This window comes from Poecilia mexicana, unplaced genomic scaffold, assembly GCF_051168715.1.
Source record: "Poecilia mexicana isolate PSO_F unplaced genomic scaffold, ASM5116871v1 scaffold_16, whole genome shotgun sequence".
NCBI classification, from domain to species: domain Eukaryota; kingdom Metazoa; phylum Chordata; class Actinopteri; order Cyprinodontiformes; family Poeciliidae; genus Poecilia; species Poecilia mexicana.
The window spans coordinates 27,489,836-27,515,206 of record NW_028263385.1 but is presented as its reverse complement, the minus strand read 5'-3'; the positions used below and the strand labels follow the sequence as shown (position 1 = coordinate 27,515,206).

Below are 25,371 nucleotides of genomic sequence, written 5' to 3'. Positions count from 1 at the left end.
GCACAAGCTCTGGATTTATTTATTTTTTTTATCTTATATTTGTATATAATCCATTATGGTTCACTTTCACAGTTTGTGCTACAACATCACACAGGAGAAGTTGGGTCATGGACAGGTGAGGAGGAGAAAAGGAGGAACGGAACATTGCTGGCATCTCGAGATGTTGACAGGCGCCAGGTAAACGCTGAGAAGGCTCTGATCCAGAAAGAAAAGAAGCTGGGAGACAGGAAACAAGATTTCAACATCAGACTTATTCACCTTTTGTGCTTTCAATAAACTGTGCGTCATTTGTTTCTATAGAGCACTGTAACATTTTAAAAAAATACATTTGCTTAACAGAAACTTATTTTTTTGGTAAAAGTTTTAGTTTTTTTATGGGCTGCATCAAAACTGATTTATTTCGCAAAACTGCAATGGAAACACTTTTTATTTTCATCACACAAATCACATGATCAACAACCTGGATGTTGCCACTGGCGCAGACCATGAATAAGACAACAACAGGAAGTAGTTAGAGGATGATGGCACGCAGTGTTCTTTAATGACGTGAACAAATTTATTTATGTGATTTTAATTACATTTCAGATTCAGTGGAAACACCGCAATTCTGAAATTGTATTTTTGCGACATTAACAGAATATTGACAAAGTTTTTAGAAATGCAGCTGCTTATGCTAAAGGTTTGCGTACTTTACAGATAACTATATAAGAGAACCGCATCCATATTTTATTGTTCCCCAAATCACACAAATGAAACTGTAAATACCTCTTTTTTTTTTCAAATATTGCAACTTATAACACTTTATTTAAATATGGACTAAATCAGAGTCCCAGTATTAAAAAAGACATTATGATTAATTAATAGAAAGAACTGTGAAACACAAATGTTCCAGGTCTCAGAGTGCCAGCACCACCTACTGGTGACACGCTGAACGTCACTGCAAAAGTATGAACAATGGGAACCTACCAGTGGCTTATGACTACTTTATTCAAGAAGAAGAAAAAAAAAACATCTCCAAACTCAAAGTATAAACAGCATAGAAATATAAAACAGATTTTTCTACCTGGAGTATTATAAGAAGTCCTTGAGGTCGAGGTCTGCCAGAGGGTCCTTGGGCTTCTTGAGGCTCTGATTTGCAGGTCCTGAAGAAAGCTAAGACAAAACCAGGCAAAATGGATCCTTTAAAACATGAGATTTTCAGCAAGATAAACAATAAGCTCAGCATCATTAACAGACGTATAAATTCCAGCCTAAAATTCAGGCTGAGTAGGTTTTGATACAGATTTCATTTTCTATTTTCCTATTAAAACAAAAATACTTAAAAGGCCCTAATAAGCTCCTGTTATCATTAAAACAGGAAGGAGGTATTATGTTAAAGAGAAAAATCTGTTTTTATATTCAGTGCCTTGGAGCTTTTTTTGCACTTAAGCACCGTTTTTGTGCAAAGTTTGTTTTAGCACCATTATGTAGCAGACAGCAGATAGAGGGAGAATGATACTTAAACATATTTTTTTCTTGCTTTTTTTATGTTTTTATTTCCTGTCTTATAAATGCCAGCTTCATATTGAAGGGGTCCTGGCTTTGTTTTTATTTACGTTCCCACTCCCAACCTAAAATGGTCCAGTAGCCAATTATCCACTACAAACCGGCATTAAAAGAGAGAAATGTAGCACTTTTAACGCTATTTCTTAGCACTTTTATTTCTTACATGTCAAGAACTGCATTTCTTGACATATAAATCAAGAAATGTATTTGACCAATAGGGTCAAGGTATTTCGCTGTGTTACGCAGCTGAACTCTTCTTTACAAAGTGTGTGACTTTTCAAGCCAGTTGCTTGCACATTATTTTATTTAGCACATCAGAATAAACGAGGGTAGAAACAATTATTATGGGGAAATTTGTGTTGGTTTGTCACATGAAACCTGTCTGGTTGCACCATGATAAAAACAGTTCAAGGTGTATGAATACCTACTTAAAGACACTTTGATGTTTTTTTTTATGGTATATAACGGGTTACCGGTGCTCCGGGTGCAGCTCCAGCAACCCCTGTGAACGGAGGTCTCATCATGGGCTGCCCCATCATAGGTTGGCTCATCATGGGCTGCATCATTGGGACCCCTGGCCCTCCAGCAGGAGGCTGTTGGAAAAAAGAATGAGATCAGAAATCATTACTATTTCTAAATTATTTACAAATATGTTGTATTTTAAACAGTGATTCAATTGTTTTAGCTAATTCGCTAAGCACAGACATTAAAAGCTCACCATGCCAAAGCCAGGCTGTGCGCTCATTGTTGGCACCATTGGTGCACCAGGGGGCGCTGCGCCTGGCGCACCGGCAGCCTGAACATGCAGACAGATTATTTAGCTGTCAGAGGATTTTGGGTCAACAACAACGTATTGGTGCAAGTCAATAAGGTTAGAAAATAACAAAAAAAAAAAAAAAACTGATAAATTTCAGTAATTCAGTTTAAATTTGATATACAATTCATTAAACAGAAAGCGACACACTTCAAGCATTCATTTAATCAAATCAATATAAAATTTATCTAAAACAATATTCATGTTATAAGTAATTTAAATATGACCAAAACATAAAATAATTTAATGAACTAAAATAACAACAACATATTAACAAATATAACATTTCCACTTAAAAACAATCCTGTTGGAGTTTTCTGGTTATTGTATATTTCTGGCCTGGACTTTGGGTTTTCATTTGCTTTGAGGCGTAAACTTCAAAATTCACAAAACTATTAATCAGTGCGTCAGTGATGAAGTCTTTATGTGTTTTTATCTGTGTACTGTCAGTAGAAAGCATCTTGTGATGTTATATATTTTGCTTTATTTTACTATTGTAATGAACATCCAGTTTTTTTATGAGCTGCCAAGCGACTGCAGATGTGAATTAGCTTATGCTGCAATCTGGCATAGCGCATCAGATGGTGGCTTTTATGACTGATCTGTACTTTGTCCATTTCTAAATAAAGTTTATCATCATTATGAAATAAAGACTTGAAATAAATCACTCTGTGCTTTAATTTAATGACTCTAAATATGAGTTTCACTTTATGAGACACAAATGGGTGTAAGTATATTGTTTAATCTTTTTTTTCCCCCCTAAGCTTTTACAAAAACTGCTTCCTTTCAATTCACTGCAAACTCCTGGTTTTCCTTAGATGGAAACTTTTTAAACTACTTTGAATAATTAATTGCACGTACTGTGTGCTGTTTGACTAGGAACAACTGGAATGATCGTGTGATTGAATTGAAAGGATCTTTTGGAGCAAGAGGGACTCATAAACAAGTTCTGTTCTGGTTCTGATTGTGGAGTTGCTGTTCTCACCATGGGGGCCCCTGGGGAGCCCCAGCTTGTGGGAGCGACCTGCGGCATCCAGTTGGCGCCTCCTGTCAGCTTCTTCTCACCGAACGGATCCCTTAAAAAAAATAAAAATAAAAATAGTTGCATTGTTAAATTCTGTCCAGATTATTTACTGAGGATTAGTCACTGACAGGACGCTTATTTTAACGGTGCATTCGCGTTCTTAATCACACACTTACTTCTTCTTCATTCCAAGGTCTGAAAAAATGAAAGAAAACAAAGAATTACCTTACAAAACCTGCAGTTTCTTTATTTTTTAAAAAAAAATCATTTTCTGTGTATTAATAGTTGCAGTCTACCTCCAACCAGGTTGGCCAGCGACGAGTCCAAGTCTCCTCCGATTGTTTTGGCAGGAGGCGGGGTGGCGGGAGGGAGTGCTGATATTCCTCCTGGTGCGCTGGGGGTCCCTGTGCTGCCCGCCGTGCTGCCTCCGGTGCTCTGAGGCGTCACCGCCGGCATCAGCAAGTCGCCTAGACCGCCGAACACTAGTGGAGAGTCACGCAAGAAAAACAGAGAAACAATTACTGACGTGTGACTGCAGCATCCAGCTGAAGGCAGGCAGAGGGCGGAAACGTGGGAGCAGGCGGTGCGACAACAAGGGGACGGTCCAGCTGTGGCAGCATCTGCAGACAAGCTGTGCATGGCAGCCACTGTGTCACACCGAACTGAGGATGCGACGGAGCATTCAAAGCTACGCAGCGGCAGCAACTGCAACCGCGTTAGGTAGAAATATGAAAGCAGGTGACATCAAGGCCATTTCACCTACATTTTGTCAGTATTGTTCATGGAGAACACTCAGCTTCCTCCATACCTACTGACACCTTAAGTTGTCAGTATTAACGTGTTATGTAAAATTTAATAATTTGCTAAATTTACGGCAGCAGCATTTCAGACTGAAACATGCAGAATCGCCTGTTGATTGATCAATGTCTACTTTTAGGCATGATGGAGGATCTGTGATGCTGTGGGTCTGTTTCACTTCCTGACATAATGATTTCTCCCAAATTTCAGGTAAATTCGATTAAATATTTGTAAGAAAAATGAAAAAGGTCTTTTATCTGTAGGTTCAAAGCATTTGGGCAGGTTAGCGCAGATGTGTCAAAAACACCACATCTCCTCTTTTTACCTCACCATTTCAGACCTGAAGCCTACTGAAATGATGACATGACCTGCAAGACAAAACAGTAAAACGGAGGAAACATAGATCTGGATGATCTAGGAATATTGTGCAAAGCCTTTGTACGCCCCATCCTCGCAAAATGAAAAGCCCAGATGCTCTCTAATCAAATCAAATTTATCTAAATGGCATATTTAAGAACAACTGCCAGTGATGAATAGTATTAATCCTCAAAATGGAGTGAAATCAAATAAAACACGAGATTTTTTTCTACATTTTTCTGTTAGATTATGCTGCTGAAATAAAAATTTTAATTTATTTCAAGCATGTCTATGGATCTATCCCACATGTGTCCAGAAATATGGAGGGCACTGGAATATCTTTAAAGAAATCCTTGTCCATGGTGCATTCATAACAATAATACTTTCTATACCTGCAGGTTTATCAAACATTACAGCTACAAGTATGGTGACAGGTATGAATAGCAAATGGCCTTGGTGACAAGTGGCTGCCCTAAAAATAAATACAGATAACAAAAATCTTGTCTCATGCGGTAGACGTGAGCACTTTTTTTGCGGCATGCAATGAGAGAGAGGGAGCGCCGTCCAAACTGCACTGCAGAGTTGAACTCACCATTTACAGATTAGATGAAGCAAGCAGTGACCCAGCAGAGTGAAAGAGGACAAGAAGAAGGGAAGAAGAGAAGCAGAAGAAGAAGAGTGGGTGGAAAGTGAAGAAAGCACAGCGTTTGTGAGAGTGCAAAGAAAGTAAAGTCAGAATCGGGCAGCGGTGCTGAGGAGAAAAGCAGTCAGCAAGAAGAGCAGCTGTACGTCAGGAGGCCAGTGACAGCGGTGCGTTTCAGTGCTTCGTTCATGCAGAAACCAAGCCGTCAGCGGGAAAAGGGAGTGAGGTCCGCTGTGAAAACAGCTCCTCGACAAGAAAACCGAGCACACCGAGCAGAGCACCTTTACCAACAAAATGCTTTGGGGTTTTTTTTTCCTTTCCTTTTTTTCTACATGACGAAGGATCAGGTCGTTAAAGGGAAACTCCTAATTCCACCTACTTGATGCATCGAAGCCACCAGAGGGCGCTGGCATGGCAGACGCAGGTTCTGACGCAGCCGCGGTCGGAGCTATGGGCACTACTGAAGCCGCAGCGGGTACCGGTGGTGTCGGGGTTGGGAGCGAGGCCAGCGAGTCAAAGCCGGTCTCTAGAAGGTCGTTCTGCACTGGAGCCGGGGCCAAGGCCGGGGCCAGGGCCGGGGCCAGGGCAGGGGCAGCCGTGGGAGCCAGGGTGGGGGAAATCAGGCCTAAAGGGAAACACAGAAAGGACCAAAAATCTGTTCACTCTGCTACCAGACTGGATCGAATCAAGAAAGCAAAAATTTTAAAGGGCAGTTTTATGTAGTTTCCAGCCACATAGATCCATTTTATAGCTCAATCAAGTAATAATTGGTTGTAATAAAAATACTGTAAATATCAAAATGACATAAAAGAAATTTGACTTCATAATTTAATGCCTTGAATCTGGGTCTCTGTCTCTTTAAGAAGCTCCTACTCTTTGACAGTGCATCTGCAGGAAGTCATCACAACATTCATCTATAAAGCGTTTGCACCCTTAGGAGTGTTTGCACTGAGAAGTAACTCGTATGAGCTCAGCACTGTGCAATTAGCAGTGTTTGCTAATCGCTGCTGGCCACTCTGAAGGAGCCTCCATGTGGAGGAGCTATGTGGAAAAAGCTGTGCTTTGTGACACAGGTGTTTATGAACCCTGAATGGTTGCTATGGGAGATTAAAGAATTTCTCTAACATGCAGTAAAAAAAAATCAAAGCAACACTCCAGGTGTGTTTTTGATGATTGTTCTGCTTTGTTCTCCTCATGTGACCTGGTGCGTCCAGATTTACCCTCTTTCTTCCAGAGTGACCGGCACATCAGGGTGAGGAGAGCAGCGGATGAAGAGTCAGGCCTGGAGTCTACTGACAACCTGAAGATACCGAATGACTAATAGACACTTAAACATACCGACACTTTTACTGCAGCTGATGTAAAAATACAATTCAAACTGGCCAGGTCTAAACAAAATGAGCCGGACAGAACCGAGGCAGAACAAATCCTGAAGGATGTATGAGGTGAAATATTTCAAATGAGCCTGGAGCCACTCTGGAACTGCTGTGTATTTAATATAAGTTTGCTTGCCAAGTCTGTGGAACAGGAACATTAATCTGACTAATGCGTCTCTATCGTTACTCACTGCTTGCCATTTTCATCAGCACAGAACATTTCCAGCAGCCATTTCCCATTTTTAATTTAAATACTCAGATTTTATAGACGAGCGCGAGTGCTAGCGGAGGCTAACCTCCCAGCAGGTCGGCTCCCGGCATCGCAGGGGCAGAGCTTTGCTTCTCCTCCACAGGACCACTGAAGGAGTCTATAGAGAGAGGGGTGAAAGGTCGACTCAGCATCACTTAAAAAGAGACAGCAGGATTTAGACATATGTAGTAGCTGAAAGGTCAACTTCGCTGTTTCAGCACAGGAATCGCTATTCAGTGGAAATATAATTTAATTTGTCTGAACTGAAAACAGCTTCTTCAAAAAATAAATACAGCAAAAGGACTCAGTGACTACAAGAGTCACTGTAATTATCAACTCTGAAATTATTTGAGGTTCTTATGCATCACAGATGATGCTTAAATTTATTTTGCAGGTGTGGTTTCAGGGTATTTAGTGATAAACAGTAGTGATTTGATGTATATTCTTCATCAGGATTTATATACTTTGTCTTTCAACCAAAACATGTATTGAGAAATGTAAAGTTAAAATTCAAGGATGACATATTTTGGGTGTCAGGAAAACATCAGCAAGATGTCAGACCAAATTACCTCAGACTGAAACGACATCACGTCTCAGGACAATAATAATAATTTGATTATGTAATCTATCATGTCATATCAGTGGTGAAGATGGTTAGTGTTTATTTCATAGATGTTTGGTTTGATATTCAAACCCACTTCTTTAAGGATATTTCAGTCCAGTTTGCTTCATATGCTGTTATCTTCTAAGGTTATTCAGTCTGAAGATGTTGTCCTGAGACATGGGGGATCTTCTAAAACGTATAAAGTACGCTGGTTTGTTAGTTGTTGAAGTTACAAATTTGTGTAACTTGACAACAGCTGGGACTGAATGCTTAAATAGTTTTGATCCTGGAAGGAAATTCTGCAGGAAATACAAAAGTGTGCACTTTGATGGCATGTCTGTATTTTCTCTGCAGCGCAGGACGTTTGGTGACATAGACGGTGATCGTTATACCGAGTGTTTTTGTGCAATGTGATATTTATTACCCAGTAGGTCAATGACCGGCTCTGGCTCTGGTTTGGGTGGAGAGGAGGCTTCTGGTACGGGAGTCGGGGCGGGGGCAGGAGTTGGGGCAGGAGAAGGAGTGGAGGTTGGAGCTGGAGATGTAAACGTATCTAAGACGAAAGTGGAAAAAAAAACATGATTAGATCAATTCAAATTATTTATTGACAAACAAAAAAGACAAGGATGTTTTATTCCGGAGTTCATCTGCCTGTTATTGTTAAAGATCGAAGCACATTTGCGCACAGAAAAGCAGAGAGAAGCAAGCGTCCCGGCATCGTCACTGCGTGTCCACATCCTGGAAGCGTGCAGCATTCCGGGACAAGACGTCCGCAGCTAGCATGCAAACTTATCTGGCTGCACTCCTCATAACGGGTAAGGAAGAGAAACAGCCATGAAAGTCAAGATAAAAGCAGCTCGACCAACTCACCCGTCACAATGTCTCCAACCGGAGCCGGCTCGGGCAACGGAGAGGGCCCGCGTGAAACGGCAGGCAGGTCTAATTTACCGATGCAAGCAAGAGCCAGGATACAGGAAGGGAGGAAAAAACCGTGGAGGTCGGGGGAGCAAAGAAAAGCGTTAGCGTGGCAGGTAGAAACGGAAAAAGAAGAGAAAAAAAGAAACAGAAAAGCAGCCACAGAGACAATCCGGCAATTGACGAGTGGGGCGCATGCACATTTCTCATATCACTATGAGGGACAAATCAGGACACGGAAGGGAGAAAAATAAGAAAGAAATAAACTGTTGACAAAGGAGAATTACTATGGACACCAGAGGAGGTGAAGAGGCTCCACAAACAGAGAAAGGGACATCAACTCCTGTACCTGCACCAAAAAGGTCTACGCTAGGAGTGGTAGCGGCTTTGGATTCTGTGGTAGGGCTTTGCTCAGGCATAGAATCAAACATATCTAAGAACAGGGACAGACAACCACATGGACATTCAGATCCAAGTCCGGTGCATGATGAGTTATATAGAAGAGAGATGAGGGGAAAGCAGAGAGAGCAGATTTGTTTTTTGTTTTTTTACTTTGATTAATTCAATGAGTCAGAAGCTGTGTAACGTTTCAGTGCAATGAAACAAGACAGTGCAAATGTTAAAGTGGAATATTGCTAAATTTCAAGCGTCCACATATGTTCAATGTGAAATCTGTGCAGTTTTACTGACTTATTGGCTAAATTACGTGTGCATGTTTCAACTGCAAACTGACCAAAAGGATAAAGTTAGTGTAAAGCAAAGTTATTTATCCTCAACAAGCCAATCTTTTTTGCAGGGTTACCATAATATAAGAAAAACACAGTTCCTACAAAAGTTAATGTGATTCTCCAACTTTCATCTCAAGTGTCTGTGGCCTCAGCTAAAATGTATTATTATTATTATTAATCAGGAGGTATCGGCTGTGACTCCAGATAATCATATTTTTAAATGATTTACATCAGGAGTCTCTGATGAAACCCAGCTCCTGATGCTGTAATCAGATCAGACAGGAACAAAATGTGGACTGTAGACTTCAGTGTAAAAGTCTTTTTCACCTTTTACAGTGAAAGTCAAAGTGTGAGAAACAGGCAGAGGCTACATGTCGCTAAAGCAGGAAAACAACTTCCTCTATAAGTTTATCTTTACACTCTCAACTGGAATGGCATCAAAACATATTAGTTATTTAGCTATATCAGCTAAATTATCAACAAGTCATATCAAAAAAAGAAAATAACTATGCTAGCATTAGCCTAGCACATTGGCTAACTGCTCAAAATGAAGAGTAGGAGCAAACAACTTTATTTGCTAAAAAGTTACATTTAAGTTAATTTTGTCTTACTTCAAGTGTACAAAAATATTTGAACTAGAAACTGGATTAAAATACTTGTGTTTTTGCATAATATGAATAAATTGAACTAAATTTTTTGTTAGGGGGGATTCATTCATTGTTTAGCTGTTCCATTATTCATTTTTCTAAATCAAAATGGTAAAAGACACATTGTCATCATCGAGTTCATAGATATTTTGAACGATAATCAAAATATCAGTGAATGACCAAAACATTTATCCTTTTTGGAGATTTTCCATTTGTAAATATTCCAATCACTGTTCAAGTTTTTGAAGTGAATCAGAGCATTTTAAAGAGATTCGTCTAGCATAAAATCTGAAATGAAGCAATATTCCATTTTAACGCAAGTGCATAAGCTACAAAAAGGCATTCTCAGAAGGATCTAAAGTTATAAAAAACAGCAGAAGAAAACGGTTTTCTTCCCTTATAGGTTTGGCACTCTGTTAGTATTCAGTCAAAAATCAAAGCAAGTTGACCCACCTCTGTGTATAAAATGACATTTGCCTTTATGCCCCAACAAATCTAATTTTGTTTTGTTCCTCATACAAAAAAAAATTGTGTTCAATTTGTTTTTATGTTTTTTCATTCTTTGGATACAGATTCTTTTCTGCTATTACAGAGGCAGTCAAAGTGCTTGGATAACAGTAAACAGAACAATAATTTTGAAATGTATCACTGGCACCATCATCATAATCAGTAGCAAAGAGCAACACAATCAAGAGTCATCTAAAAATTAATCGTCTCTGTTGCCACAATGCAGGTAAAATGCAGTGAGTGAGTGCGAAATGAGAGCGAAAGGACATTACCACCAAAGATATCTAGAGTCGGGGCAGCTGCAGACTCTGTGGTGGTGGTGTCGGTGGTGGTTGTGGTGGTGGTAGTAGTAGTAGTAGAAGCGGAGGAAGGGGCGGGAGCAGCGGGGGCAGCGATGGGGGCGATTACGGTCGGTGCCTCGCTAGAGGTGGGAGGAGTGATGGCGGTGGCAGCCTCCGAGTCGGAAGGCCTCATAGCGAACAGGTCCAGCTCTGGAGCAATGCTTGAGCTCCCTTCCGTGGTAGCGAAGGGGTCTTTAGGAAGAGCAGCGGGGGTTTGGTATGGACAGGTTAGAGTGGGTTATGATTGGAGAAAAGGAAAAAGGCGGTTTAGGGATGGTGGAAAAACAACATTTACTTTGAAAAGCATGGTTCTGAGGGAAAATGCTGGCTAAAGCTTGAGACAACTTAATATGCATTTATTTGCTAGCTGGAGTGGCTTCCATAAGTCACAATTAACTTCCTCTAACTTCAAAGCATGCAGCATGACTGAATGTTTCTGATACTGTGAAGCCTGCTAGAGTTGTGTAATAGAGGACATATCATCAAACAGTAAAAGCAATGACAAAATAAACACAGCCAGATTGTCTTTCTTCAGTGGCACCGACTTATATCCATCTGAATATTTCTGAAATGATCTAAAAATGGCCGTCTACTGATGTTGTACATCTCACTTGACTAGGTTTGAGAAGATCTGTGGAGAAAAATTAAGGAAAAAACAAATACAGTTGAGCCAAGTTTAGAGAGGCATGCCCATATCAATTGTGGGTGTAATTTTAACCAAAGATCAGTTTTATTTTTTGTTTTTTAAAAATAAATATGCAAAAAACATTTATCACCTTGTAATTGTGTGCAAAATTATTTGAAAAACAAAAACAAATACATTGTGAAGTTAGGCTTTAAAATAAAATAGCTACTTAGCTTATGCTAGCTAGCACTGGGTATGTATTATTTTGACGTTACTTTATGCTTATTTTTTTGGCAAAACCACTAATACCTACTAAAATTTTCCTCACTAGCTACATTTTAAGTTTATTGTTGTTTATTTAAAGGGAATGAGTGAAAATCAAACCCAAAAGTTGTCCCCAGTAGTACTTTTAGCATAAATTCAACATGCTAATGCTAACACAGTGGCTGTGATGCTTCATGGCAAAGGAAATGAACGTTTAGTGTCTCCTTGACCAACCTAGCAGTCTGCTACATTGTAGGGTAGAGAGTAATTCATGCATGTTAAGAGGAAATTAACTCTCTATTGTTTTCCAAGCTGTAACAAAAGAAGCTGTGCATAACAGCTAGCGCCGCATTTATACACAGTTCATAATATCTGATAACAAAACAAAGACTAGGGAAACAGTTTCAGTCAGTAATTTATGAAGAGATATCAGAAATTTTTATCATCACTGTATGGCTGACATGTTTTTTATGTGAATATTAATTTCTTTTTATTTAATCAACATTATGAAAATTTATGTTAAAATGAATGGGTTAGTTTTATGTTTAAAGTCAGATAAAATGACTGCGACAGCTCTGTCATTTTATCTGACTTATCACTGATGCAGTGTCTCTAGACACTGTTATTTCAGAGGACACAAAAATGATTATAGTCTAAAATCTTCACTTCTAAAATCATTAAGCAATTAAAACGTTTTTGCTCTCCACATTGCAACAGATTAAACTCGGAAATTTCTAAAATTTGTCAGTAAATATTAGATATGCGAACATTTTGCTTATAACATATGCAAATTACAGTAACTTCACAAAGATGTGCAGAGAGAGATTGACGTAATGTTTGAAACTACAAGTTTATCCAAAGCATTACAATCCTGTTGGTCAAAGAGAGTTAAGTTATGGTGTTATTCAAAACATAGGAAAAACAAAAAAAAAAAGGCTCTGCAATGATTAAAATAATAATTTCCATCTAATATTATCATGGTTAGAAATACTCAAACAGACTGTATTCAATTTCTTAAAACAGTTAACAGATTTACCGAGTATATTTTAAAGAATATGCCCTTGCTAACTAAACAGGAAGAAGAAGGAGCAGATGAAGGAGGAGAGGGTCCATGACTGGGGCATTAGCAGGATTTGGGGTGAGACAGTAGGCCACCTGGGGGCAATGGTTTGCTCTACTGTCTCCTGTAAAGCAGTGGCAGCTTTAGCACGACAGGAGCAAGGAGTCTCATGTACACACACACACACACGTTTGTGTATTCAAACATCCTCGCAGACACACTCACAAGAAGCCGTTTAGTGACCCACCAGATCCACTAAATGCATCAGCAGCGGGGCCCGCGGCAGCAGGACCGTCTCCTGGGGAAGGTGCAAACGCATCTAGGGTATTGCAGACGACAACAGTGGACACGCAAAACAAACAAAAATAAAAACAAAGCGAAAGGCAACACCCGAGTAAACACACCAAGACACACAGACGTACAGAACAGAAGATGAGTCAACAGATGAAAAAGGACAGGAAACAAAAAAAATGAGAGGTTAGCATCAGGAATAAAGCTGAGAATACAAGAAATATGCAGCCTGGTTTGGTGCAGTGATAGATTCAATTGCATCACTGCTCAGATGATCAGTTTAGAGGGGTGTGGGGAGGAAGGTGGGGAAAAAGGGGGGCTGCATAATGCTGAATTCACTGTGCGCGCTACCTGCACAGGCTCGAGTAATGAAGCTGGTTGTCACAAGTTACTTTGACTCTGTGACAAATCGGGAGGATGGCAGCAGGGATGGAAAAAACTTATGGTCTCTCTTTGACAAAGAACTGATTTTATTTAGTAGTCGTTAAGCTTTAGGAGTGATTTTCATGTAGAAGAGCAGAAATATGATTATGAAAGTGACCTGTCAGCTCATCATCATGACATAAATATGGAACAATAGGAGTAAAATTATTTAAAGCCCAAAAATCTAAAAAAAAAAAGCATCTATTATTATTACTAAGTAATAATAAGAACAAAATCTGTGGAGTAGTCTTTGGTAGACATTTACTACACCATGATATTTGTCTTGTTATACCTGGAAATTATTGATATGCAATCTTTCATTGAAGGAAATAATAATAATAATAATAATAATAATAATAATAATAATAATAATAATAATAATAACAATAATAATAATAATAAAAACACACACCCTGTTTCAGTTTTAGGGGTTTACATAGAAATAGTAAATTGAATCTAATCTTTAACAGGTTATATAACTGACATTTAACTTCGAATGTGAAAACAATATATTTTGCACACTGTTATTTTATAAAGATAGATTAAACCAATACATGTGTGACATTCATAAGACTTAAAAAGGAAGAAAACTTCATCAGGTGACATGACCACCATAATAAAAGTTTGCTGCTGCTCTGAAGCATACAGGAAAGATATTAGCAATTATCTTAGATATGTAATTATTGCTGTTTATCAATCAGGGAAGGCTGATGAGACTCTACAGTTTGAAGCCAATTATTCTGCACAGATAAACAATATTCTTCATCAGTGGAAAACGTTTAAGTGCGATGCCAGTCTTTCCAAACAAGAAGGCTTCAGCCTACTCTTCAGCAAGGGGGGCCTTGCTGCAATGAGAGAAACTGCAAAAACTCAGAGTTTACTGGCTGAAGTCAGCATGCTAAAGAGTAAAGTTCATGACAGAGCAGACTGAACAAGTGAGGCTTATTTAGGAGAGTTGCAAAAATAAAAGTTTTAATAAGAAATAGAGCAACATGATCAGGGTTTCTGGCTCTACGTTCCATCTAAAATTAAATATAAGTAAGTTAATAAGCTATTAAGTACAGAAGTTTAAACCTAAAATTGAAAGAGGACAAAGTTTGTTTTTTTTTTGTTTTTTTTTTACCATGACCATATAACACTGTATGATTTGACAATGACGAGGTTTGGCTTAAGCCATGCTAGGCTACACGCTAACCTACACTGACCTCCAAAAAGGTCGATGTCAGTGGCGGAGGCAGCAGCAGGAGCAGAGACAGGCAGCGATGTGGGGGGCGGCACCGGTGCAGCTGCAGCTGCAGCAGCAGCGGCTCCAGAAGCGGTTGCCGGCGCAGCGACTGCGACGGCTGCAGGCGCAGCAACGGTGGCAGCGGCAGCGGCAGCAGGGGCGGTAGTGACGGCAGCGGCTGAAGCGTCAGTCGGCTTCCCGTCTGCCGCGAGAACTTGAGACGCACCATTGGTGGCGGCTGGGGCAGCTATGTGGGCAGGACCCCCGTAATCCCATTGCCAGACCCAGTCACATCCCCCCCAACAGACAGACAGAAAAGGAGGAAAAGAGAAAATGGAGAAGAAGCAGCTCATTCAAAGTAAACGCAAGGTGGAAGGATTTAGACTGAAGTGTGTGGTGGGAGCAACCGCTGGCCATCGAGACAAACTTGGAACAGAAAACAAAGATGGGACCTGAAAAGCAAATATCAGCTAGCATTTCACAGGTTCAGTCTGTGGCGCTTTGACTGAAAGTGGAATACTCACCGCCTGCCAAGAGATCTGCAACAGAGAGACAAAAACAAATAAATAAGTCAATGAAGAGGGGCTCCGAATCATCGGAAAAGAAACCATTCAGTGCGGCAGTTAAAGCAAACAAAACCAAAGAGACCAAAAGTTCACCATTGCAAAGAGCTCATCAGGGTTAGACCTTTTCTCTCTTGGTGAGAATTTTATGACTGTGAAAGTGTTAGTAAAGCTCTAGCATTGTAAAAACGGTTTCTTATCTTGGGATGTGTGCTGAGGTTATGAAAAATGTGTGATAGATGGGTCTAAGTATAGATTAATAGGTAAATAGATTTTATGGAACAAGGAGTTCTCTCACATATTAATAGTGTGTGTTCTGTGGAGTGTGTGTGCTGTTTTTGATGATTTTGAATAGCGTATCCTGGGACCGAAGGTGTGGAATTCAAAGTGTCTTTCTGCCTTTGTTGTCTTGGCTTACTTTTTACTTTTTACATTTAGAGATCATCCTGTTGTTCTAGGATAACATTTTAATACCCAGTGAGCGAAAAGAGTCATAAGATATTATTTCAATTATCAGAATGTGGAGAAAGCTGTCAGTTTCAAAATGGTTCATGAGAAAATATGCAAGTACCAGACAAACGCATTGAAATTCAATGCAAGCTGATGGTTTATGTATCTATAAGGAGATATCACCTCCCCATCCAGTCATGGACGTTGCCGTAGCGCCTCCTGCTGACGAGGACGACATAGGGTCGAGATCCAAAAGGAACCCGTCGTCCAGAGCGCTGTAAACGGAGGACAGGGACATTTATAGAGGTCCGTCCTGATAAATGAATCATGCAGCTTTCATAGCGTTGCCGAGTGACGCCCACTTGCTGGTAACGGAGGTGGCAGGGGCCGGTGCGGTTGGAGTGATAGAGGGCGGAGGGGGTTTTGCAGGCGGCCCGGGACGAGCTGGAGGCCCGCCGGCCGCAGCGGGAGGAGCAGGTTTGGCTGGTGCTGCCGCAGCAGCAGCAGGAGTACTGTTGTTGGCTGTTGCATCCTGACGCAAAGAAATTGCCCCGTTAGGTGGTAAATAACAGGTTTGAGTGATGGAAGTCAACAGCTTCCACCCTGCAGCTAAATGCATCGCTTTGCTGGGAGATTTTTGATTCTGTCTTAAACAATGATCACGGACTTACCTTAGTGGGCGATCTGTAAAAACAACAATGGTATAGAAGTTAGAGTTTAGTGATGCATGTTGGTCACAATATCTGTTATTGAGATGGTGCAAAAAAGTGACAGTAACATCCATCACTTTGCACAGTCAGGCTTAAAACATGGCTTAAAAACTGGACCCCATGCATGTTGGTTACTAACAGCATCTAAGCACCAAATTCACTTTTGTTTGAACGAAAATGTAAAAATTACCAAAGTTTATAGATGGATTAAAAACAGGAGGAATTGGTGCCACTGAAAGCTAAAGAACAAGACTTCTCAATGGGATATGTTCCACAGGGAGATTCACTTTATGATGAAAATACTTCCATAGAGCTGCATCTAAAACTAAATGACAGTTTATGACAATAAGCTGGTTGTTCAGATGCCCTTTCTATGGAGTCACTGAAAGCTGTCCTGTAGAACAAACATGTTCAAACCCCAGGAAATTTTTTCCACATTTTGTTACGATGCAATGACAAACCTCGATGATTATGAGGATTTTCTTTGTGTCGTACCTACACAAACTAGGGCGTCATTGTGAAGAGGGAAGAAATAGATGCATGGTAGTTTAAAGTTGTATGTGGAGGATAAACCTCTGCTCTAACCAGCACTTCTTAAGTCAGTGTTTAGGAATTAAAAGAAGCTCCTTTTTCTTCCTGAAAAGAGACTTATAAGTTAGTTTAATTTTACTTCAAGCGTACTAAGACAGCAAGGTTTCCCCCAGAAAACTTGCCAAGTCTGGTGGTTGGGCACTAGGCCAGGCATTGATCTAGTTGTATGCCGTGTTTTTGAGTTAAAAAATCTTTAAAATTGACAGGAAATTTGAAAATATCACTTGATAATTATGTATTATTCAACGATTGGAAGATCAATACCTGAACACCAAATATAAAGTCTTAAAAATGCAAACATTCTAAAAAGAAAAACTTAAACAAATAACTAGTGCTTAACCTGGTGGGGGCACAAGTAAAGTCCGGTAGCACTGACTGAAGGTCAGCCTCGGTTCTGTCAGTCTGTCCTAGACTACAATGTAGTTCACCACCATCAGTGTCTGACAGACAATGACGCATTGTAGTGTCCCTCGAGGAATTCAGCTCCAGAGACCACTGGGCTAAACAAATGCAGGCCGTTCCCCGTTCTACCATTACGCTATGCTCTTTCCATTTTCACACAATGGATTGATCAGTACTCTGCGAGATTTTCAGAGCTCAAAATAATGTTGTATAACTTAATCCTGCTGTACATTTCCCCATACTGCGATGCAGTTTGTTCACTAATGTGAACATCCATCCATCACTCAAAGTCTACACCAACTTATTCCTGTTGGGTGGAGAAGGGGCTGGTTTCTTAGAGTTACACTCTGGTCAGGTTATCAATCCATCACTGGGCAATCCAGAGATGCAAATGACAACCAAGCGAGCGCGCGCGCACACACACACACACACACACACACACACACACACACACACACACACACACACACACACACACACACACACACACACACACACACACGCACACACACACACACACACACAGAAAAATCATACCTAAGAGCAATTTGGAGAGACCAATTAAGCCACTTGAACTGTTTTTGAGGAAGCTTGAGTTCTCATAGAAAACCATGTCAACAAATGAACAGAGAGTAATCACATTGAAACCAGAGCCAGAAGTTTCCTGCTGCTGAAAGGCTGCATAGCTAAGCACTGATTTGCCGTGCAGCCAGATCAGCTGCAGTAGCATGCACACAAGTGGATTTCATCTACCAATCAGGCAACTTCTGAAGACAATTTGTTGCCCTTGGTTTTTATTTAGGTATCTAAGAGGAAATGTGACATTTGACTTCACAATTAGGCCCTACTTGTGCTGGTCTGTCAAAGAAAAACCCAGTAGGACACAGTGAAACAGATGGCAATCACTTGAGGACATCCGAAAACGTTCCAGGGGTTTGAACAGCTTTGCTCATGACCCGAATGATGATGGTTTTGAACTCTGTTTTCACACCAACAACAGACTTACTTGTCTTCACTGAGTTTGGTAAAGGTAGGAAGAAACAGCAGATTAGAAACAAAGAGCATTGAGACACAGACTGGTGCAGGTATGATGGCAGGAAAACGATAGAAGTTGCAGACGTTTGTAATTACTTACGGCTTCTTCCCCTCCAGGGTGTTGAGATGAGTCTCGAGAGACTCCAAAAGACTTTCTGGTGCCTGCAGAGAAAATGCAGAGAGTGACTCCTAACCCTGACCTGTTGGATGCATGAATGTTGCAGTCAATGTTTCTTTAATCAAGTTGGGCCCCCTGGCAAGTAGAACATTACACCACATCAGAAGGAATCTGATTCACACAGTTTATGTGCCAGAACTTAAACAGAGACCCAGAAAGGGAGAAAAATCGGGAAACAGATGTGTTAAGGAGAAAATAAGAAAAAAATAAACTGTATGCAAATCGAGAGAGCACAGTTCCAGCCAGTCAGAGTGCAAAGCTGCATGCTCCAGATGGACACAACCAGCACCTAGCATGCAGTAAAAAGGATAGCTCAATACCCAGCTAGTTTTGTTTTTTTTCCCCCACTAAAGGTCAAAGCTAAATCGGCCAATAAAACAATCATTAATTGGATTTCCACACTCATTTCCTGTGTCTGTCTATTCAGAGCTTTAAAATCTGTTCTGTTAAAACTTGAAATGAGCCAGACTGATAATACGCCTGAGAGGGACGGGCAGGCAGTTTGTCCCAGTGGGTTTTTCAGGCGTCTGTCCTCACCAGCCAGTGCAGGACACTGGGTGGTGAAGGAGCCTGTAACAGCTCCATTACTGCACTGCTCAGGCCCAGACAGCGCTAGTGTGAGGAAAACCCTTTTAAACTTCTTCTGGTAAAACCGTCATTAGAGCGTACTAGATAAACGGCCAAATTATTAGTCATTATAAGTGATGATTTACTGTCAAATTGGCTGGGATGGGAGGACATTAGCTGAACGTAATGTTAATATTCTGTAGTTTCAAGCATCAGTAAGAGTGATAATATCCACCCTGTTACACATATCACCCATAAACACAAGCAAATGTATGGAGGTTTGCATGGGAATTTTAAGTCTACATGCAGTAAGGGCTGTTTCAGACTGAAGAGGAAGATGTTTGTTTACATTTTACAGTATTTACCCGGCTTCTTTGCTCAATCTTGGTCAATTAGTGCAAGGTTATTTTTAACTTGATGATAGGCCAATAACGGTTTGTCATCTGATTTCTTATTTTAGTTTAATAAACCAAAAATGAACTGCCTGACAGTACACGGACACAATGCCGAGAGTAACACCAGGATTAACATGCAAATGAGCGGACTTAAATGTAAACATAAGTACATTTGCTGCTTGGACAGACATAATTAGAAGTGATTGACCTATTGATGGATTTTTCTGTACAACTCCAAATTATTTGCAGAAAATTTGCCTATTTGAGGATTTTCAGAAACTGATTCTCTAGCTTCAATGCTACTTTACAAAGCAGCCAATCCATTAATTTCCTGATTGTCGCTGATTGGCTGTTCCCCCGGTAGGTGACATAAGAGAGACCGTGGATGATAGCTTCTGCTGTTATGCTAAGACGGTTTCCACTGACCGTATTAACAACATTTAATTTCCCTTTGGGATCAATAAAGTATTTTTAATTAAATTGAATTGAATTAATGCATATTGAGGTATATTTGACATCTGAAGGTAGTTGTAAACATTTTTTTTTACAGTAGTCTAAAATATTCGCATACAACCCCATCTAATACTGGGGGTCCACTATATTAGAATGAGCCATTTTTTGTCCTCAATGACCAATAAAGGTTATTCTTTTTAAAGAAGGCTTAGTATATATCCATTATGATGTCTATTTGTCACCTGACCAATTTTAGCACTCAGCAAAAGAACTTCTGCCTAATCACAGCAGAATATATGCAGAAACATGGTTTCTGCATATATTCAAACCAATATAAGCAAAACTGCTGCGGAACAGTACAGCACTGATAATATAAATTGATCTTGTATAATCAACAAAATTTGGCTTTAAAACTAGAAGCCACACCCTGTTTGTGTGTGGCTTCTTGAAACACGGCCTAGTCAAGGTATTTTTGCGTCGCAGCAGAGCCGATGTCATGGTGCGCGTCTGATTTGTGCCACCTGTTTATCATGCCGTCGATGCAAATCATTCATGCTGCCGCTTCCAAAACAATAACCTCAGCTGTCGAGTTTCCACCGCAGGTCACAGCTTAATCGTCTGAAATGCAAGACGAAAAAATCAAGTTTCTCATCCCGGGAATCTGGTGCATCTTTAAGTGATCCACGAATCGGTAATTCATAATCGTTGTGATGCACACGCGGTCATGGAAACTCCACAGAACAAAACCCAGAGATGCAACTCTTCAACTGAAAATGCGCTTTGCGGCCTCAGCAGCTGCCTGCATGTTGCTTTCATCCAGTAAGCTCTGAAAGTTTCATGGTCCCACTTCATCTGAGTGGCTACAGTCTGCGGCTAGCTGTGCGTTGTGCGTCAATTCAGTGCTCTTAAAAAAAAATAAAAATAAATAAAACGGCTGTCCTCCCCTAAGCTGTCTTGCTCCCAAACGCTAGCTCTGTGCACTACTCGCTACTCACACTCTCAGCCTGAATGATCAATCTGCATCTCTGAAAGTAAAAAGAGAAGGGGTGGGCGAAAACAAGGGTAAATAACAAAAAAAAAGAAAAAAAAAAGAACCACAGCTCACTGGTCGGGTGCAGGCGTCCCAGGATGTGTTTTTGTTGTTAAGAAGAAGAAGCAACCACCGTGAAACAACAGCAGTAAGGGAAAAAAAAGTGGAGGACATTCGTACTTCATGCAAAACAATTAGGAGGTCATTAGGAAAAAGAAAAAAAAACTGACATGCTCTGTTAGAGGCTTAGTGAACATTTTTAATTTGATAAATAGTTTTAAAAGCTGGAAAAAAAAAAGTTTTAGTGAGTCGTACCTGAGTGAGCTCAGGTATGTCGTTTTTGTCTATTCCCACTTGCTGTAACAGAAAAAGCGACACATTAAAACTCAAGATCCAAAACAACTTTTTATGTGGCCCTGTAGAGACACATAAATAAAACCTTCAAGAAAGCACTCAATCAAATTAAAGCAGTTTTTATTCTGTCAAAATATGTTAATGTGATAAAAGTTCATTGTTGTTAACTTTAAGGAACGTTTGTCTCTCATCGACTGCAGAGACACCCAGTTATTCATATTTTAACAGTTTAATGGGTAGTTTTATCGATGTTTTGCCACAACCAGCCTTACATGATCTTGATGTGGCCTGAAATAAAAATGAGTTTGACATCCAACCCCCCCCACCCAAAGGATACCTCTGCAATTTTGAAGAACTCAGACACCCGGGTCATCCGCGTCAGGAACCTCTTATAGATCTCCAGTCCGTCTTTACACTGGCTCCTCTTCATCTGGAAAAATTTCTCTGGGCAAACAAAATGGCGAAAAATGTCACCCTTAAAATACAGGACAAACCGTTCTACAAGGGGCTGCAAACAATGCAATAAAAAGCACTTCAGCTTTTATGACGGACTCCGTGGAAACAGAAGCGCGTCCTCTCTGGGCTGAATTGGCTGCGAGTTACTGTGTACGTCTGCTATGAAATACATGAAACTGGATGAAATTCCACACCCTTGTGATTATTTCAGGATTTGTAAAGGATTCCTGAGCAGCTTCATGCTCGAGACGATGCGGGAAAACTAGGTGAAAATACGCAGCTTAGCATCATCCACTCATTTTTTTGAGCACTGGAAAAATATTAAGGAAGAGAAAGAGAAAATTGTTAAAAAAAAGGTTCAAATGTGCCAGTTAATTTACTCTGCGTTATACCGGCTGATGTTTTCAATGCTGACCAAAGATACATCCTACGTATTACACTGCTGACTGAAAAGAAAATCAATACTTTCAATTGGAAAAATGTGAAGTCATCAAATGTAACTGAATGGACAGAGAGGACATTTGTTGTGTGTGACTGAATTGTGGAAATATAAAATAAATATTAATGAAAAACAATGAAAAGCCAGATATCATGATAATTTAAAGCATAGAATGCATAGGTTTATTCTTTTGTTTCCTTTTTCCTATTCTCTCTCCTCTCTGTTTTTTTTTTTTTTTTTTTAAGAAAATTTTTGATTTCAAACATAGAATTAGAAATAACTTCATGCTCTAACACAGTTTCCCAAAAGAACGCTGTCAAAGGTCAGTCTGTATTGTGAAAATGACAGTGCACGCCTTTTAAATATTAACTTTCACACCAAGCACCCTTTCAGGTTTAAATTAAGATTCTGTATCAGACCTATGAATCCATAAAAGCCATATTATTTTTTCCAACATTTGAATAAAATGCGCAAAACGAAAGTGTTTCCTCACCAAGCAGATTGATGATGCCGTCATTGTAGCAGGCGTACAACTTGATGAGATCTTTGAAGAGAAGGAGAAAGCAGGCGTTTATCACGCCGTTGTTCAGATCTTTGGGGTGAACCTGCAAGCAAAAAGTGAAAATTAGTTTTTGATTTAGAGCTACAGATATTTAAGAGAAAAAAAAGCAGCTGGAGTTTAGTGTTTAAAAGCCATAGTCAGATTTACATCTTGCAGCATCTTTACAGAAACGCACATGAATTACATAGAAGTACTTAATGACACAGCAGTATTAGCAGTATTACCAAAAATCACAACAAAAAAAAAATCAAGATCAAACAAAACTTTCTGGTTTTATTATTAGTTTAATAACGATCATAAAACATAGGGTGACAGGCTGCGAGTTTGTGTGTTTCCCGCAGCGAATTCGATAAACACTGTCGCCCTGTTATCAAGTGTCTCTCACCTCGAAGTCCAAAAGCGAGTCGATCTGGCTCTGCAGGATCGGCATTCCTTTCAACAGCTTCTCCACTGACATGGTCCTCATCGCTCCATCGGCTCTGAGATTCAAAGAGCAGAGAAAATTACACAGCAACTCTTTGAAACATTTACATTTGATGAGAAAACATTAACTTTTCTACGACGACATGTTCTGAAAGCTCTTCACACATCTGTCACACATATCGTCCAACTGCCTCGTTTCTATTCTGCTCAGGTTCGGTGCCTGGTTATGCAGCCATCGTAAAACCTTTTGTCTGCCAGTTAACAGAGCTGTAAAATATCCAAACATGATCAAAAACCTTCTCTGTATTCATCTCTTCACTCTGGAGAAGCTCCAGCATTATCCGTCACACCAAACTAGTATCACACACAGATTCCCTTGTGATGGAAGATTAAGCGACCGTACCCTTTTTTAACTCGTCCAAAGTCGAAGGACATCTGTCTGTAGGCGAAGGCCTTCTCGTTGAGATAGCGGCTGTAACGTCTGATGAACGTGGACATGTCGTAGCCTGAGGAGAACACATCCATATCATCATGTCTGCAGTGAGCCGTGTTCCCATTGTGTAAACTAATGAAGCTCTTTATTTTTAATTTTTTTTAAGGATGTGACCTTACTGTGGTGACAATAAATGACGCTCTGTTTAGACATTACAGACTTTTTAGAGACAGTCATTACGTTGTAGAGGAGAGGAGTTGTGATTTTTTTTCATCAGTGAACAGAGTCTGGATTTCTGCTCTATGTGCATGCAGTAAAGCTGCTCCAAACTCATATCCATCTGGGAACTATAACTGAGAACACACATGCCAGTCCTTTAACTTAAAGCTTAACTATAATGGTCCACAGGTACAGGACGCAAAAAAGAGCAGAGGGAATTAATTAACCATTGAGGGATCTCACTGTATATTTAGAGCATAGCTTAATAAACAGTACAGATATTTATTTTCAAGTTACTTAAGAGTACTCTTAACCTAAATTGTGCTTAAATTAAACAGATTTTTCTTAGTGGTTGTATAATGTTCAAAGTGACAATTAACATCATTGCAAAATATGTCACATTTTCTCTTTATTTATTTTTTCAGAAAATGGGAAAAAAAAATTTCAGATGGCCCGGTAGAAACTTGGCAAGTACTACAAGATAATGTCATTATTACATGTAATGGGCTCTACAAACATTTAGACACCCTTATTTTATTTTATGTTTTCACAGTTTTTTTTTCTGACTAAAAAAACATAACACATCCATATCACCAAAATAAGATAAAGATTCTATTGCTAAAAAAAATGCCAAAAAACAAAATATATTTTTCTAGTTAAATTGGGTACTTTAGATTTGCATTAACCAAAATAAAAGATGTGATTTTGTCTTAGCTTAGCTTCATCCTAAATATGAAGCCAAGAAGCTAAAAACCATTAATTTTACCAGAGAGGTTAAAAGACAGGAAAGAGCTATGTTTTTTTAATAATCCCTTCATGAGAAGTTATTTTATGCTTGTGGTAAGAGGCATAAATATGTTAGCAGTTAGTGAAACAACTTAACATTAAAAGTAAAATGCAAACAAATTTATTCAGCTAATTTGGGGTCCAGGTTTGCTAAGTTAGCTAACTTGCTAGCTTTTCTGATTGAAGTCATTCCAGAGCAGAAAATCAAACCAAACCCAAAACTTTCATGCTGCTGGCCAACTCAGAGTAGCTAAAAATGACTGATGTATGAATACAGAAATAAGGTAAAGATTATTTACTTCCATGGTGATTCAATAAGTCTGTTCCAGGATGCACCATGTTAGCATTACTTCTGTCGTATTAGCATTCTTCACAAAAATGTGTTGCAAAATCACTCATCTTACAATAACCCAATGTAAAAGGAGAGAGCATGTCTTACTAGAGTGACAAGCTGCTCTTTTTTAATATTTTAGAGTTCCTGACAGTGCTTTATGTTCGTCAGCCTCTGTGGGAACATTTCTTAACATGGGAAGCATTAAAAGGGGCTTAAAATGCACACTCTGGCTCTGTAAACTCTGCAGTCAAGCAAGCAGAAACACATCTGTGACAGCAGGCTGTGAACCCAGTATTTATCACTGTGGGTGATGTCCTAATTTCCATAGCAATTGGTTCCTCTGACTGCAGCAGAGACTACTTGTGGATGCCAAGGTGTATTTTGCTGCCTTAAGTAAAAAAAAAAAAAAAAAAACTGATTTCAAACACTTATTTTTATGAGTCAATGTGAAAAAGACTGAAATTTAAAAAAAAGTAGCACATCCAAGTAAGCTATATGGCTATATGCTTTCACCTTGCTTAAAAGGATGTGAACAAATCTGCATGTTTAAGGGT

At 39.6% G+C, this 25,371-nt stretch overlaps 1 protein-coding gene across 1 annotated transcript; it reads right to left on the bottom strand.

The window, feature by feature from the left end:
- Nucleotides 1-878: 878 nt before the first annotated feature.
- On the bottom strand, nt 879-23,932 carry snap91a (synaptosome associated protein 91a). The gene is made up of 24 exons (XM_088013901.1): nt 23,449-23,932; nt 23,008-23,101; nt 22,554-22,665; nt 21,503-21,609; nt 21,127-21,168; nt 18,289-18,350; nt 18,160-18,168; nt 16,122-16,134; nt 15,813-15,982; nt 15,634-15,725; nt 14,962-14,976; nt 14,418-14,684; nt 12,746-12,817; nt 10,481-10,741; nt 8,676-8,759; nt 8,282-8,350; nt 7,836-7,964; nt 6,854-6,925; nt 5,561-5,806; nt 3,680-3,865; nt 3,560-3,578; nt 3,345-3,435; nt 2,019-2,138; nt 879-1,152 (listed from the first exon to the last, which is right to left on the bottom strand). The coding sequence occupies exons 1-24, from the start codon at nt 23,568-23,570 to the stop codon at nt 1,072-1,074; spliced, it is 2,535 nt and encodes an 844-aa protein (XP_087870027.1). The 5' UTR covers nt 23,571-23,932; the 3' UTR covers nt 879-1,071.
- Between the last annotated feature and the right edge of the window lie 1,439 nt (nt 23,933-25,371).

What these genes read in the sequence shown, in the direction of transcription:
- snap91a (XM_088013901.1), bottom strand. Translation starts at nt 23,570, where the DNA reads ATGGATGTGTTCTCCTCAGGCTACGACATGTCCACGTTCATCAGACGT. An exon ending in TTTGGACGAGTTAAAAAAGG is followed by an intron (nt 23,102 to 23,448) that starts GTACGGTCGCTT and finishes TTTGAATCTCAG; the next exon opens with AGCCGATGGAGCGATGAGGA. An exon ending in TGACATCGACCTTTTTGGAG is followed by an intron (nt 12,818 to 14,417) that starts GTCAGTGTAGGT and finishes GCAATACCCTAG; the next exon opens with ATGCGTTTGCACCTTCCCCA.